We start from the raw sequence: 17165 nt of genomic DNA, 5'->3' as shown, positions 1-17165 counted from the left end.
TTCCCCTTCAAACTTTGTTAAAAATATTGTGACCTTGAACCGTGAACCCTGTACTGCGTATGGCAGAACTGAAAATACACAATCTACAATCTACTCAAGGTGTGTGCGTTGATCTGTGGTGAGTAAAGTAGGGTAAGCTATAAGGTGGTACCTTCTTGTGGGCGGTGATGATGAGCTGGGCCCACTTTTCCACGGTCTTTGTGGAGGTCATTTCCCTGTCTGGGATGTAGGATGGGATCAGGCTGAGCAGGCGGTCCTGGTGTATCTCTGGACCGTAGTCTATGTAGTACTGCTGAGCCGCCAGCTCTGCAAGGTCCTCCTCCTAGTGTGGCGCAATGAAACCAAACAAAATACAGTACATTGTATTCTATAGAATATCAATATTTGTAGGACCTGAAATTTCTATGAGCATCTGATTTGAAAGATTTTACGAAGACCATGGAAAAAGTCGTTGGCATAGTGACTACTTAAACTCGAATTTTTAGGGAGAGGATCCTTTGATACAGAAAGCTGACTAGTCGTTAAAAGGCTGTTACTGGCCCTTCTGGTTACCCACCCGCTCGCAGCGATACTCTCCGAACTTGACTCCGCGGACCACCTGCTGGTAGATGAGGTTGGCGGCGGTGCAGTCCTCAGCAGGGTTGTGCCAGGGGCTGAAGATCTCTTTCCTGAAGAACAGCCTCCAGGGGGCATTCCTCTCCTGGGCGCCCTGCTCCTTGGCGTACTGCTCGCACTGGGAAACGGCGTCCATCACGTGGTCGCTGCCGCTACCCAGAGACGACACCTATCAAAGAATACAACTAGTTTGATATTGTAGTTGAACTACAATATCAAACCAAATCTGCCTCAAATATTTCGGTGATAATATCAAAAACACAGACACGCCCAACAGCTTGTTGCGTTGGCCCGTGGTGTACCTTGTCAAACAAGGCGATGTACAGGGAGAAGCCGAAACGGTCTCGCAGGTTGATCTTGTCGGCCAGAGAGTTGCAGAGTTCCCTGGCCGTGGTGGCAGAGTCCGTCAGGAGGGTCTTGGTGGTGCCGTCCATGAAGGTCACCGGCAACATGATGGGCTTCTTGGACTTTGTGGCCTGGCAGGAGGGGACTTCACGCTTAGAATATTGTATACAGCAGCATGTGTGGTTGGCTTATCTTGTCATTTTGACACAAATCTTTCAAATGGAGTCACATTCTTCAAGTTGCATGCAGTGTTATGAGCTGCTCACCACCATTTTATAGCAGTAGGAGAACAGCCAGTAAGCTCTGATAGACCATCCAAAAGAAAAATGTTAGCCGAAAAGCAGACGTAGTGGTAGATTGGGAAGACTCTCAGTGCGATCGTCAATATTAAGCAATCCTTCTGATTCAGTTCATTAGCAGAGATATTGCGTCATGCAGCTTTAACATAGTGGGGAATGAAACTACAAAATATTTTTTGAAGATACACACACATCTTTAGTTTCTATTCCTTAGAGATAGTTAAAGGTCAAATATATACTGGAATAAAGGAGAAGTATGTTGCAAAGTGACTTTTTTCCAAGCAAGTGAAAACAAAATCTCTTTGTAAGATGAGATTGTTTTACTTTTTCTTCGGTTGCAAATCGACTCCAGTTTAATGCAACAAGTGACATTATCTCAAAAAAGGTGATTTATTTAGGCCACTCATTAACTACTTCAAAATGCAATCAGGTTTGGTTTGTGGCTGTAGATTAGAAATGCTGAGCTGGAAATCCTCCATGACGCGTTCTTGTGCTTTATTTACCTGGAGTTCCAACCAAGACGGTGGCTGGGTTCTTGTGCGGTTGACAAATGTCCTCCTCAATCTTTCTTCGCAGTATGGAGCATAACCAGGTGGGCCGCCGTTGATGAAGGTCCTTAAATACTACGGAACGAGTGTGAAGATAAAACAAGAAAAGCAAATGTGCTGAAACTTATTTCACACATTATTCCTGCCAAGAGGAACAGGAACAGTATTACAGTACATGTCAGAAACTACTGCAAAGCTGCTTTCACACATGCAGTCCGGCAATGTCTGGATAATGTCCGAACCTGATTATCTGGACATTGGATGTGGATTTACCCTTTCACACATGTAGCAAAAAAGCGGAGATTGTCCGTGCCAGACGCGTTTATTCCACCTGGAAATAATCTGTTTGGTTAGGACAAGGGGTAGTGCCTGGGTAGAGCTTGCAGGAGGCAGGACGTGACACAATGATGCAATGACGCTGCAGAGTTTTACAGCACACCCAAGATGGCGGACGAGGCTACAGACTTGTCAGTAGTTGGGCTTTTTTTTGGATTGATACTCCCTGTTTTTGGACGTATCCGCAATATAAACGAGATTGGAAAGGAATTATAAAGAATCAGAAAGGAGTACGCAGCAGCTACGCTCCATGCATGAAGATCCGTACGAAGGTAAATAACTGGCGCATGATGGAGACATCAACACGCAACGCGCTGGGAATGATCCGGACAATCACCTGCTCTGTTCACACATAGCGCTCAATCAAACATTACCTGGACTTTGTACGAGGGTGCTGGCTGGGTGAAGTCCGAGTAATGTCCGGTCTAACTGATATGTACATTTGCATTCACACGTACAGCTCATCCAGGTAATGTCCGGGTAATTTCGGTAATTTGCATGTGTGAATGCAGTTCTAGTGGTACTGAATTTATCTCTGTACCTTATTTATCTCTAACTCTACCTATCGCTCTCTTTGTTGCTATCTCTATCTATTTATCTCTATCTCTTTTTAACTTTATCTACTGTATAGATAGAGGTGGAGACAGAGTTAGAGATCTATAGATCTCTTTCTCTAACTCTGTCTACCCCTGTCACTCTATAGATCTGTACCTATCTCCGATAAAGATAAAAGAGTGATAGATAACCAGAAATAAAGATGGCGATAAATCGAGATAGACTGACAAACCTTGACAAACTTTTCGGAGGGGGCAAAGCAGCCCACGCACAAGGACAGCAGGATCCAGCCGCGGGCGTGGCTGCTCTTGGACGGATTCTGTGTCAGCTGCTTGCAAATCTGACAGTAGATCTCATCCCTGGGACAAAGACACAGCACGAGCAGAGGATACAGCATGTCACATAAATCTACTTTCTACACAACATGGCGCACGAGTTAGAGAGTATGCTATATACGAAGTATATACAAGGGCTGAGTCGACCAATCACTTAACACACACATTGCACAACCATCAATACCCTCTAATATGTTGGTTTCTGGTGTTTTATAACAATGACATGAAATAAACAACCAAGATTTGACTCTGGATATAATTTTGAAACCAAAAACTGGATTGTCTTTTTATTTTTTAAATATCAAACATCAAAAGAGATAAATTAACAGTTCTGAAGTGAATGGGACTCAAAGTTTGGTCTTGGATTTGACTCGGGATCTACAAAGTGTCTTCAGGCTACATTTAAAACTATATAGACACATTATTTCTGTCATTTCAAAGACAATCATTTAGACTAACACAGGTGGCCGTGGTTCACCTGAGGGCGGGCCTTAGGATGCTGTTGCCAATGATGAAATGCAGTTTCTCCAGATTGGAGGTGGGTCGGTCCTCCAGCATGCTGTTTCCCTGGAGGCTGTAGTCCCCATCAGTCAAACGCCTGGTGACCTGTCCGGGTGAGAGAAACACTAGATGTGTCTCTGACCCCTATGAGTCACAGCTCTCTCCTTATTGTCTCAAAGAAGCTCTGCCTCATTTGTTCACTTTTCCTTCCATGCTGTGTATAAAATATATTTAAAAGATTCTCCTACATGTAAGAAGGTCGGGGCTCCAATAAGGGAAAAATGGAACCACATATTGCTGTTGCACTCTGGAAGCTCTTTGGGTAACAACTATAAACTCAAGCCCAAAAAGTGCAGTAAATGTAGAGAAATGTGTGTGGGTGCGCCGTACCTCCTCAGTGATCTTGGATTTCCTCTTCAGGGTGAGAGAGATGAGTTTGTGTCTGACGCTGTTTCTTTTCTGGCTGTCGATGGAGCTGTTCTGTAGACAGACAGGCACACATTGGGCTGAAGAGGATTGTCCACTTTCATACAACATCCATCAAATGGACACAAGAAGAGTGCAAACCTCCATCAAAGTGGAGTACATGTATGATCATTTGACTCTTTCACATGAATGTGTTCACCGCCGTGGCAAAATGTGATTTGAATGAGGAATTTAAGTGTTTTATGTCAACATTAATATATTTTAATATTGACCTTGATATAAATACCATAACATATAAAGGAATGCCACCACAAAGGTAGACAGCGATTTAAGCAATGTATAACCAAAAGAGAGAGAAGTTGGGGGCCTTGCATACCCAGCTCTTCCCCCTAAACTGCCAAACCGTATTAGACTAAGCTAACCGAAACACCCAAAAAATACCGGACTACCAGTAAACTCCAACCTAAACTAATATCTCAATGAAAAATAAGGACAGCAAAAGAACAAAATCAAATTATATATTCAACGCCTATGAAACAGATAAATGCCAAACACTGGAAAAAAATGTATATGGCATAATGTCTTTTTGGAGACAGATTCAAATCACATCAAATCATATATTAATAAAGATCCCTGCAGAGTAGAGGTAGAGTTACACCATGTCCTTCTCTTCATAAGAAACAGCAGATATCACTTCCTTTTGTACCAAATCTGTTATTTCCCAGGATGTCTGTGTCATTATGGATTCCCTCATCATTCCCTCGGTGATCGGCCTCATAGCAACGCGAAAACAATCCAATTGCCGAAAATGACAAAAACCTTTTTTGCATAAGCGTCCCATTTTGATGACTACTTCACCTCTTCCTCAACCTGGAGTTCCTGCAGCTCCCTCTTGTAGGTCCTCTTGCCCAGGGTCTCATAGATCTTGGTCATGACGGGGATCTTCTCACTGCCGTCATTTATCGCAATGGGGCACTTTGGTTCGGGGATATCCCCCATGAACCTCAGCACGGTGATCCACACAGCCAACGCAGCCTGGCGGGGTGTAAAAAAACAAAAAGATACAAGCCTCTTCTCTCATTGACTCCTGTGAGGAGTAGACCTATTTTTCAAGGCTCAGTGAAGGGTAAGTTGGTCGCTCAAAGATACAAAGGATTTTCCAACCCAGGCCTTATTAAAATGTTGGTTCCCATCATTTATAACTCTTCACAGTGGAAGCTTGGAAAACCCTTAAAAACGTAGTTAGATAAACTTTTCAAAAACACTATTCAAAATGTTTTGAATAACAGCAATATCACATTTTATATCCATAGTGTAATGTTGGCTGTCAATAGGAAGTGGCACAACATTCAGTTTCTAGTCTGTTAAATAGGTACGGATGTAGCCAAAAGAGCTGATTTGAGGTAGTGCAAAAAGTCAATAAAACCCTGAAAAAGCCGATAACTCGTCTGACAATATGGTACTCAATCCAGGTCCATTCAAAGGTCAAACTCACTAGCTGGTCCCCCTCGTCCTCATGGAAGAGCAGAGGCTGTTTGAGTGGGCGACGGATGTAGGTGTGCGTGGAGACGCCCTGGAAGTAGGTGGCGGCGAACTTGGAGAACTTGTATTCTGACAGATCCTCCTCCTCCTCCTCAGGTAGGGGCGGAGCTTCATTCAATGGCTCCTCCACTGACTCCTCGACCCTGGGGACCACCAAGTCCTGATTGATTGGTGAACGGGGGAAGAAAAGAGAACGTGAAGGGACTTTGGTGGGAAAGTGTAAAGCTCTATGTCAAATTCTAAATTATACTCTTTATGTGCCCTTCCTGGAATGGGCTGCGTAAACTGTGTCGGGGAAGATTTGCTATTTCTTGCAAGACCATACACATCTGCTCGATATTCTGCAATGCATTGCGAGGCCAAGATGCTACCGATAAGTTTCTATGCAGTGTCGTCATCAACCGGCAGCGTGCGGAAAGGAAGATCTGCGGTTATATGACGATGCAGAATATCCGAGATGTCCCATCGTTTTGGTCGCACACTTAAGTTGGACAATAGTATCCAAACAGTATGTAGTAATATGAAGTAAGTAGTACGCCGCTTTGGACGCAGGGCCAGTCTCTCCCCGATCCTCCCCAATCACCTCAAACCCAGCGGGGGCCTGCCCCTCCTGGTGGGGCAGCGGGCCTGTGTTGCCCAGGAAGCCGAACATGCGGTCCACCAGGTCCGAGTGGTCGACGGGCTGCTGGCGCTCGCTCTCCAGCAGCTCCACAAGCTCCTTCTTGCGTCGCCCCTCCTCGCGCTCCTGGCGCTCCAGCTCCTGGCGCTGGTGCTCCAGCTGCTCCAGCCGCTCCTGGTGCTTGCGCTCGGCCTCGGCCCGGGCCCGACACGCCGTCATCTGGTTCAGCAGCTGTGCCTCCTCGGCCAGCCGCTGGCGCTCGGCCTCCAGGCGACGCCGGCCCTGTGGAGTGGAGGGTGGGTGGGTGGGTGGGGGGGGGGTTCGGTGGTGAATTGTGAAAGAGAGAGAAGAAGAACTAAAGTAATGGACAACAACTATTTGCGGCTGAGTTTCTCCTTTTATAAGCGTGATCTGTACAGTGCGTGCGCCTATAGATGAAATGTAAATGAATATCTGACAATGCAAACAAGCGACACAAAGAGTGCAAATGTTCCAAAGTAGGCTGGCATCAGGTATTAATGTACGCAATATAAATCAATACAAATACAATACTAGTTGTCAACAGATGACACTACATTGATAACAGGTGGCGTTAGTTGTGATCCAAGCTAGACGTGCAAGACGCTCCTTTCAGTGCTTAGAGGGGTCGTACATCAGTGCTCTCAGACAGTGCAACTTACCCATCTCCTTCCATTACTGCCTTTTCTCGCGACCTGGCAACCTGCTCCTCTCGTCTAATAATTCTTGGGTGGTTTATAGAAAGCTCAGCACAGTTTATTTTATCTAACCGAAAGAGCCACGACAACAGATAAGATGAAACCACGACTAAAAAGAAAAGGGTATTTATTCAAAAATTGACTATATCAGGACATAATAAATGATAAGTGTGTCTTGCATCTAGTGTTGTCACGATACTGGAATTTCTAAATTAGATACAATACCTTAATAAATAAAATATCGATATTCAATGCCGTTATCGATACCATGGGGAAAAATTCACACAACATTGAGGGCATAAAAATTGTGATTTTTATTAAAAGATAAATATAACAAGGCTATAACATCACAATGAGGTACGACTTTTCTTTTCTTGGCTCATAGCAGAGAACAGCAGAATGACTGTAGTAAACATTAACAATAATTAAAACTTTTTTTACATTAATGAAAACAATATTGTTCTTGAGGTAGCGCACTTTTCAAAAGCCTCTGATGTCACTCATTCACATCTCTACTTTCATAAAAAATATATTATAAATTAAAATATATTAAAATATTATTGTCTGATGGTATCCAATGTTTACTTAAATGTTTTTACTTTGCTTTGATTTTCCGCTGTAATCATATCAAATTATTGGATTTTAAATAAGAAAATAATTATAATATTAAAATCAATAATATTTTTTGATAATAGTATTTCAATAAATGTAAATTTTTTTTTTTTTATGTATTTAAACATAAAAAAAAATTAAGAAAAAGATTCCATGTGAATGTTTCAGTTAAACTAGAGGGCTAACTAGCTAGCATTAGCTTTGGCATGGGTTTCGTATAGGTTCCCTAATGGCCGGACGGCTAGAACGGCTAACAGCTAGAACGGCTAACAGCTAGAGCTGACGATGGACACCGAGCCGGAGAACTGCCACACGTTACGGGGCAGGAGAACAACTTTGCCGCGCCACAAAGCCACATGAAAGCCCCCAAGACGCAGAGACCAAGCCGGAGCCCTGGCCCGCCATGCTAGCCTCGCCCGCTCCGCTAGTTCCACCATAACAAACCGGGGGCAATGAGACGAGTGGCGAGAAGACGACAGTGCTGTGAGTGAGTGAGAGCCGGGGCTGTGTGGGCACTGCAGCGGTGTGTGTGTCGACTCGCTGTCGGAGAGAAGAGAGAGCGAGGAAGCGCAGCTGCTACCGGTATATTGATAGTGCGGAAAATTAGTATTGAAAGGATTTTCAGAACCGATATTTTTGACACTATTGTAATAGCCAGAGGTTAAGGAACAGTTGATTTTCGTCACCGTTGTTTCATCCGTGCAGCTTTGGGTTGAAAATCTGATTGTACATCTGTTTGTCTATAGCATCGATACTTTGGATACTAATGGATACTATGGATGCTAATCGAATAGATATTACATCGAGATCGTATTGTTTCAATTACGTGGTATCGAAAAAGTATCAAAGTATCCATACTTTTGACAACCTTACTTACATCTGCAACTCAGGTGGAAGTGGAAGATAATTATATCAATAAATATATAAAACACACAAAAAAAAACAGACCAACAAACAAAACAAAAAAAAACCAATACACAGACATTTTGATATAAAGCACTAGAAACCATGCATGAATACAATGAAAGCACCATGTCAATGTAAACAAGCAGATGGGTGGGGGTGGGCACGAGGTTAGAAGATTTGCCAAAAGAATATTCTAGTATTAAGGCAAAAGTTTTCCTTGAGGAAACCTTCAAACATTGGACTATTTTTTAAAATTTTTATCCTTTTTTTTTTAATTTTTTTAACTGTGCCCCCCAACCTTCCTGCCCCCGTTTAGCACCGATGCCCCTCTCTCTCCTCCGGCTCGCTGGCAAGGTGGTAGAAGTAGCAGTAGTAAACGTAACAGCTCTTTACCTCCGCCCGGAGCCTCTTGCAGAGGCGTCTGGCGATCATGCCGCGGGTGTAGGCCTGGATGGTCAGCACTGCGCCCAGACGGCGACAGACGGCCCGGCGCACTAGGAAGCCGCGGCAGCGAGCCTGGATGAGCACCACGCACAGCCGCGCCTCCCGGTACTTCCTGCAGAACTTCCTGGAGCGGAAGAGGGCCTGGAGCCGCAGGAAGCCCACCTGCATCTGAGGCCATTGGGCAGAGAGGGCGGCACAGTTGGAAAGCTCTGTGTTATTCTCCAGATTTTCTGTCTCGTTCAATATTTTTGCAGCACGGCTAAAAAATAAACTCACAGTTCGGTAATTTTTCCGACATCGGTAACCCCTCCAGGTCTTCTGGATGAGGGTCACGGCACTCCTCATTCGGAGGAAGTGGATTCTGCAGACACACACACATACACAGGCACGCACACACACACACACACACACACACACACACACACACACACACACACACACACACACACACACACACACACACACACACACACACACACACACACACACACACACACACACACACACACACACGTCAAACATGAGCTAAAACTAACGGGACAGCAAGTTCAAACCAAGCAAAAGGAAGTTTCTCCCCAGTCTGGGAAAACCTTCTGGAACGTTCCTCACCTCTCCCGGAGGCCACGTACAGACTTCTGGATGAGGATGACCTTGTCAGTGATGCCCTTGTCTCTCTCGATCTCCAGCTGCATGTCATGGTGGTCCTGGTAGTCAGTGTGCACACACAGACAGACAGACGGGTCCCGCCAGTATAACTTAAACACTCACAATATTTCCGGTATCTTTTTACATACAACAATCATATCAACAAAGACATTCGAAATTAGAGTAATCTTCATATATAGAAAAAAACTAATTAAAGACATAATTGCAATATAACGCAGAATACCATTTTGCATATAATGTAAAAAAGTATAACTGCCCCAAACCATAGTTTGCTAATATAGTCTAAAAGTATCAGTATCATGACACTCTATATCCAGTGAATAATCAGCGTACGCACACTACGCTGGCAAGCGTATCCCACAATGCATTGTGAGAGCAAGATGGCGGTTATATACAGGGTTGTCATCAACCACAACGTACTGAATGGAAGTGGTCTGAAAATCTATCGCTCACATATTAAAGTACACTGGATGATACTGTATCTACTATGTATTTTGCAGAATCTAGTTTGCAATTTGACTTTGGATGCAGAAGTTTTGTGATTGAACAAAAGTTAACTCAGGTAAGTTAGTTCTCATGTTAAGCCTTTTATTTGGAGTATTTAATTCAATCCACTGCTGTCAACCATTGTTTCTCTGTATTTGGGTCATTGTTGGCCTCAACACCCTATAAAAGCATTATACATATTGTTATAATCATAGTTATTCATAGTTATAATCATTATGACACTGATATCAAAGTTGTCAAATTATAATTCTAGTGTCCAGTATTCAAAAGAGAAGCCCACCTTGAGGAAAATTTTGGTCTTGCCAATCTGCCAGTCGCCGTGTTTCAACAGCATGGACAGGACGATCTGCTGGCAGGTCCCACGGAGGTCCTCCTGCGAAAGAAAAAAACAGAAGTGGAATGAGAAAAACACTCAACGTCTGTAGTATACCGTCTCTAAGGGGCTGCTGTGTAATTGAAAGGATAGCTTTGCCATTGTTTTTCTTAGAAGGAATCTCAACATTTATTTTTAAAGGTGTCAACACTGAAGATGAAAGCCCCATTGATCAGAGGCGGTGCCGCTGACCTGCATGTGCGCCGGCTTGACGCCGGGCATGAGGACGCGGTAGCGTTCGACAAACTCGCCGAAGGTGTATCGGATGGGGTAGCCCGCCCTCCGGATGCGGATGGTCTCCATCATGCCCGAGTAGCGAAGCTGGCGCACGCAGAGCTCCCTGTCGAACAGCTGAGTGGAGGAAAAAAGTGGTACCATCCAAACCACCCAGATCACTAAGAACAATTAATTTATCCCGATGGAAATCACGGTGCAAGAAGATATTTTCTCATAAAAATAGACAGTTGGACAAAGGTTCCTAAAAATTAGGAATAATAAAAAAAATACACAAAAATACACATAATAGTAATAAAAAAATATGGTAAAAAAAAAAAAATTAAGAAAAAAATATTCAAGTGAAATGAGCTGCTGCTTGGCTTTGTACTTAGCAGGATCAAGATAAGAAAAATACATCTGTGAGGGAGATATTGTGATCTTTCAGTCCGCAGAATGTTGTATTCTACAAACAATGAAAAGTAAAAAAAAATAAAAGTCTGCTGTTCTCCCTTATTTCACTTCAAAGAAATTCCTAGAATTATAATTTTTTTTCTATTTGGGCATCTTCTTAAATCTAGCTAAATAATCGTATCCACATAGTTTTGCACACAATTTGCTCATTTACATTGGGGGATGACCTCTAAAATAAGACAAAGACCCGTTCTTATTTTCTGAAGGACACAATTACAAATGCTACGTGACATGAAGAATTACAAATTAAGAGTCAGACGAATACTGGCCAAAGGAGCGCTACTTGCTCAAAAAGCCAAAGAAAAGATTCCTTTCCACAGACTGGAAGTAGGTTCTGGGACGTCAGAAATGCTGATTTGGAGACTTTTTGAAGGTCCGGGTTTAGGTTCACGCTCGTTGCCGTCTTGGCTGGAAAGCCAGAACTTTCCAGATTTGGGCAGGGGGATTGGGCAGTCTGTGTACTGAGGTTGAAAGTATAAACCCCACCCAGTCGGTAGAAGGAAGAACAACATTAATATCCTCTTTGTAGAACTATTGAGATCCTAAAGTCTATGATTGACTGTATTTCTAGGGATAAGTTTCTTCCTTTTTCCATTGACTTCCATCCAGTCATATATTTTCCGAAGCAGCACTTCTAATTGGCTTCTAATTTGGCTTTAGCCGCAGTGGTCGCTGCTTGGTCGCACAAAAATCTGCGCACACACACACACCTACTTGTGAGACCTACCATGGGTTTCTTGAACTCGTTTGGTTTTATGCAGCGGACGAAAAAGGGCTGACACACACTCAGGGTCCTCATCAGCATCTCCAGAGAACGCTTAAATTGGCTGCTCAGTGTTGGCGAGCGCTTCCTGGTCTCAACACCCTAAACACGCACGCACACGCACACGCACACGCACACACACACACACACACACACACACACACACACAATCAAAATGACGGTATATATGAAACAGGTTCGAGGCAACAGGTTTCATGTTCCCTAGGAAACAAAAGAGAAAATCCTACTGCTGAAATTGGCAAATGATCAAATTGGTTTGTTGTTGTGGAAGTTTTATAACGCTGTTTCTCCCTTGAGCAGACATTCTCAACCTTGGGGTCACTTTACCTGCACAGAGGGCCGCGGGACATTTCTAAGACTGATATTGACTTTTTTTTTTTAAATATAAAACATGAAATAACCATGTCTATATAATTCATTTGGAGCTTCCTCCATGCTCCATGATAAACGAAAAGTAGCCTCTGCGATACTCATAACAATGAATGCAATGTGGATTATACACACTAACTAACCAGTCATGTACTCAGAAAGATTCTAATTTAGCCTCAATTTGTCGTTTATAGACCTAGGTGTAATTGTAACACATAGAATTAGAGGTACTGCCACCAAAATTATAATAGTAGGAAAAAATATTATAATAATAATAAGAAAATATATTTACTTATACATACTTCTGGTACCTAAAAAGGATGTGCTGGGTCAAAAAAAAAGGTTAAAAACGTCTGCTCTAGATTGTTACCTAAACAGCAAAGTCAGACTTCTTAAAATAAAAAAAAAGGTTTCCAGTCTTGTGCTATGTACCATGATGTGGTTCTTCTACATCGACCGGAGTGTAATATCTATAGTACAGGTACAGTACCTCAGGGGACGTCACTGGGGGGCTGCCATCTTGCCACTTCTGGTAAGACAGGTAAGGCAGCTACATACATAAACCTCTCGTGTCTATACCAGAACCACAGATTGTAGATATCAGACTGCTCACAATGCAACAGCAATAGAACAACTAAGAGGAGCGATAATTGAGAATGACTGGATGGATAACAGATTGAAAATTTTCATACTGCCTTAAGATTTAAAACCACTTGTGTCGCTATGTTAGTCATTGATCTCACTATGTTGGAACACTAGTATTACTTTGGTAGGATTCTAGTGTGATTTTAACATTTTGGTTGCGCATTGTGCGATTCGTACTGTGTAGAAACACATCAGCAGCACAGGGTGATGGTAATTATTCAAGACACGATCAAAACATACAACAAGAAAGAGGATCAACAGCGTGACACAAACGATTTACGCATGGCCACAGAAAGAACACAAAGAGACGAACGCAAGCACGGAGAACAACAGATACACATGGAACAGAAACACACACACACTGACTGACAAAGTCTCCCCGTTAAAGTCTGATCGCGCTGCGGAGCTAGGGAGCGCTGAACCTCAGCATCTGACATCAGAAACAGAGGACGGAGGGGGCAGGGCGGGGCTAGTAAAAGATGTGACTGGGCCAGCCCAGTGTCATTATAGAAAATTAACCACTGGGCCGTTGTCCCTGCTTCATGGGCCGGCCGTTGGACAATTCATTATTTATTAAAAATAATTATTATTCTTTTTTATTAAAGATTATTTCGGCCCCAAGGTGCGTCGGCCCACTGGGGAAATGGCCAGTATGCCAGATTACCAGTCCACCCCTGGTGGGAAATACACGGGCCTTTCTGTTAGGCTCAATAACTTTGGCAAATTTCTAACTGGACATTATTTTCCTGTAGCACCGTAGGATATCCCACGGGATTGTGCAACATTAACTGGAAACGAAACGACTGTTGTTTCCGGTTGGGTCATAGGTCACCCAAATTCATATTTTCAAATGTAGCTAAAATGTGTGGTTGAAAAAGTTGTTGTAGCAGTGATTGTCTATTTAAAACGATTTCTGTTACGAGTTTGGTCTGTTAAGGGTATACTAAGGGCTTGACTAATGTTACCACGGCTGTGCTGTCAAATGTTTGGGCTAATCACAATACATAGTAAATTGCAGTAAATATTTAGGTTTCACAAGACACAAAGAGGATTACTTTTTTAAACTCAGCAAATTGGCAAACACAAGTGGGGGAAATGGTGTGACCGTTTTTGGCTTTTTCTTTTTTTTACCTTTGGAGCAGGGGTGCTAGGCTGCTGATAGCCGCAAAGAAACTGATGACACAGGAAGACGGAGGAAAGAAGAGAGAGAGGAAAAAGAAAGACAGAGAAGTTCAAGAGGAGGGGTGCGCTGTTAGTACACTCCAACACCAAGAGGATGGAGAGGCTAGAGCAAGGGATGGATAACTGTTTGGCACAGCGGGCCAAGAGTATGCAGGTTGTTCAGTGCAACCAATAACTATTCCAGCTGAATCACTGATGAGCATTGCTGCATCTGAAATCACAAACTAGCACACTATTTAATACAGCAAGTCAGTATATGACCAATAGTATATGTGCAAATATATCAAGTAATATGCAAAACGTACAAGGATAAGCATATGCAATCCATTGTGAGGGCATCGTGATGCCGGTAAAAGTTTATATGCAGAGTCATCAATCGGCAAAGTGCTGGACAATAGAATGCATATGTAATATGTAGTACGTAGTGCGTGATTTCAGGATACAGTGCCTTCTAATCATCAAATCCAGCTGCGACAGTGACCAGCTAGAGCTAAAACCTGACAAACCATTGGCCACTTGATGGTACACGGTTACCTGTCCCTGCGCTAGAGGGATGGGAAAAGCCACCGGTGGCTTTTTCAAGTAGGAAACAGCGGACACCTTTTGAGCCACAAACAAAGACAAAATACCACTGAGCAGATTGGAAAACAAAGAACGTCAACCTCATACGGCAAATTGGGCGCACGCTGTTGCTCTCACCATGGCGACATCAGCCTGGAAGATCTGCTTGATGAACTTGTTCTTGGAGGAGTGGACCAGCTGGATGATGTCTGTGTGTAGGCTGTCTCTGTTCTTCTCCAGGAAGCCTGGAGCAGAAGCAGCACGGAGAGGTGAAGGGACACTTTGTGGGGAATTTCTTTCCTAGTCATTTCTCCATTCAAATTGACAGGATACATGACTGCCTTTGAATGCAAACTCAGCATTCAAACTAGCCCAATTCAACCAAACAACTTCACACACTTGTCCTTAATTTCAAGTTTGTCAGTCAACCAGTATTTCAGTAAGGTTGTTAAGCGTGGCACCTCCAGGAGACTCAATAGTAAATTCTAGTATAATTAATAGTAAGTCCAGAACAACCCCACTAGTAGCTACCTTCATAACTGAAGTATATAGAGGAATTTCCTATAATATTCTGGGTGAATGGATATAGAATAAAATGTCGATTCTTTGTGAGAGAAGCAGTGCAACTCCTGGTCAAGGCGCTTGTCATCTCCAGCGTTTAGCACTGCAACCATCTTCTGGTTGGTTTACCTGCCTCTGCATCAGCCTGTCTGGTGTCCTATACCTACGTCAGTTCTCCAACGTCACCTCCCCTTCAGGCTCTGCACTGGCTTCTCACCTCTGCTTGCCTCAATTTGAAGACGCTGTTCGGTTCACTCACTTATAGGGCGATCAGTGGGACTGTCCCTGCAAACCTAAAATCAATTTTGAAGTCCGAACTCCACCTCGTTCATCTATTCCTCCACCTTTGCAGGTCACTGAGCACGAGAATTGCTCAGAAGATTCAGAGGAATGAGGACCTTTCCTGACTGTTTGTATTATACTCTATATATAAAAAATATCTTACTCTACAGGTATTATTTGTTGTTATTGAATGCTTTGCTGATGATAAATTCTTAAATTATTTAAACCTGGATAGTGAAAATGAGACTCACTGAAACCATAAACAAAACCCCAATTTTTACATTTGTAAAGCTAGCACACAACGGTACTGTTCACAGAATTCTGTGGACCAATGCACAAAAGACGCACCTCTGGTCTCGTAATGCACCACGCCTGCAAAGTGCTGGATGCCAAACTGGGTCTCGTAGCTGTTCTTGGGTGGGATGTAGTTGATGTTAAGCTTGTGCTGGGAGTTGAGCTTGTATAACATTGTAGCATCGGTTCCCTAAAGGAAAAAGAAGGAGAAAACAACTTTGTACCGTCCATACATTAGTTTAATTCAGGGAAGATAAACCGCTTGAGGTGAATCATTTAACTTTTAACGTGGTCTTGACACTACTCCACCGAGTGTATTTTTTTGATATTCAATTGACTTGCTCTTGTGACTTTTCTTCGGATAATAATACCCCTTCACAGAAAGAAAACGGGTCCTAGGAAGTTTTCACTGAGAGATTCCTCAACCTTCACATGTGTTCTACAGGTAATCCCAAGCCAAACGGACATCTTTGGCAACTGTGGTGTGGTGGCTGCCCCTGCTATACCTTCGGGAACTTGCTCTCCTCGTCAATGAGGGAGATGATGTTCATGGGTTTGTTGGCGATCATATCCAGTGCATCCTGGTTGTCGGTGAACTCGATGTGCTGCCAGCTGATGTCCTCCAGGTTGTACTCCTCCTGCTCCAGCTTGAAGACGTGGCGCACAAAGAACTGCTGCAGGTGCTCGTTGGCGAAGTTGATGCACAGCTGTTCAAAACTGTAGCAAGGGTGAGAGGAAGTGGATTGGGACCAGGGCTATCGAGACACCAGGAAAGGTTCTACACAGGCAAATGGGGTTTTCTCCATCAGGATGCGATAGATCAAAAACACATTCTTGAAGGAGTTCCAAAAAGTTGTTGTTTCACTATGCCATCATGATGCACATTCATTCTTTTTTGTGGTGTGATCATGTGCAAACCTATATTTTTTTAAGGGTATTGTGGCAATTTCACAAAGCTGAATCATGATATAGCCAAGTAAAAAAATTTCCAAATAATCTTGTCCGTATAAGAGATGGATGACTGGGAACGATGCCTTTAACTGTTGCATAATATCTCTTGTCCCTTTGGTGAGTTAGAACTGATGAATAACCTTTGAGTACTCTCTCATTTACTTTACCTACTATTATATTATTATGGATAAAGCATTTTGTTTTCTATTGTACTGATATGTTTGTAAACTCAGCACCACTGCAACTGAAGCCTTCCTGGAAGTGGAATTGTTGTAGGTCAAATATTTATATTCAATCATGTTTACATTTCACATTAAAAAAATGCATTTGCTCAACCATCATGTGAATTTTCATACAGTATGTTTACAGCCAATTTTTGGTTGTGGTGTAAAAGCTTATTGCATGAACATTTTTTTAGGTTTTTTGTATATTCCCCTTTCTGCTTCACTGTTTATTTCATAAGTTATTGTGTAGGGCCGTACATTGAATTTTTGGACATGTTCT

The 17165-nt window shown here is 42.9% G+C and overlaps 1 protein-coding gene across 1 annotated transcript in view; it reads right to left on the bottom strand.

Moving 5' to 3' along the window:
- Positions 1-17165, bottom strand: part of myo7ab (myosin VIIAb) — a 40868-nt gene that overhangs the window by 11884 nt on the left and 11819 nt on the right. The window contains exons 11-30 of the mRNA XM_080014232.1: positions 16217-16427; positions 15765-15900; positions 14712-14818; positions 13962-14003; positions 11760-11897; positions 10538-10696; positions 10253-10345; positions 9409-9503; positions 9076-9160; positions 8749-8967; positions 6086-6403; positions 5456-5662; positions 4819-4995; positions 3925-4014; positions 3512-3639; positions 2931-3057; positions 1763-1882; positions 918-1091; positions 557-784; positions 152-322 (exon numbers count right to left, since the gene is read on the bottom strand). Of these exons, the coding sequence (XP_079870358.1) occupies positions 152-322; positions 557-784; positions 918-1091; positions 1763-1882; positions 2931-3057; positions 3512-3639; positions 3925-4014; positions 4819-4995; positions 5456-5662; positions 6086-6403; positions 8749-8967; positions 9076-9160; positions 9409-9503; positions 10253-10345; positions 10538-10696; positions 11760-11897; positions 13962-14003; positions 14712-14818; positions 15765-15900; positions 16217-16427 (3025 nt within the window). The remainder of the gene's footprint in view (positions 1-151; positions 323-556; positions 785-917; positions 1092-1762; positions 1883-2930; positions 3058-3511; positions 3640-3924; positions 4015-4818; positions 4996-5455; positions 5663-6085; positions 6404-8748; positions 8968-9075; positions 9161-9408; positions 9504-10252; positions 10346-10537; positions 10697-11759; positions 11898-13961; positions 14004-14711; positions 14819-15764; positions 15901-16216; positions 16428-17165) is intronic.

The sequence above is a fragment of the Zeus faber genome (genome assembly GCF_960531495.2).
Source record: "Zeus faber genome assembly, chromosome: 14".
NCBI lineage: Eukaryota > Metazoa > Chordata > Actinopteri > Zeiformes > Zeidae > Zeus > Zeus faber.
This window is presented reverse-complemented; position numbering and strand designations above follow the sequence as displayed.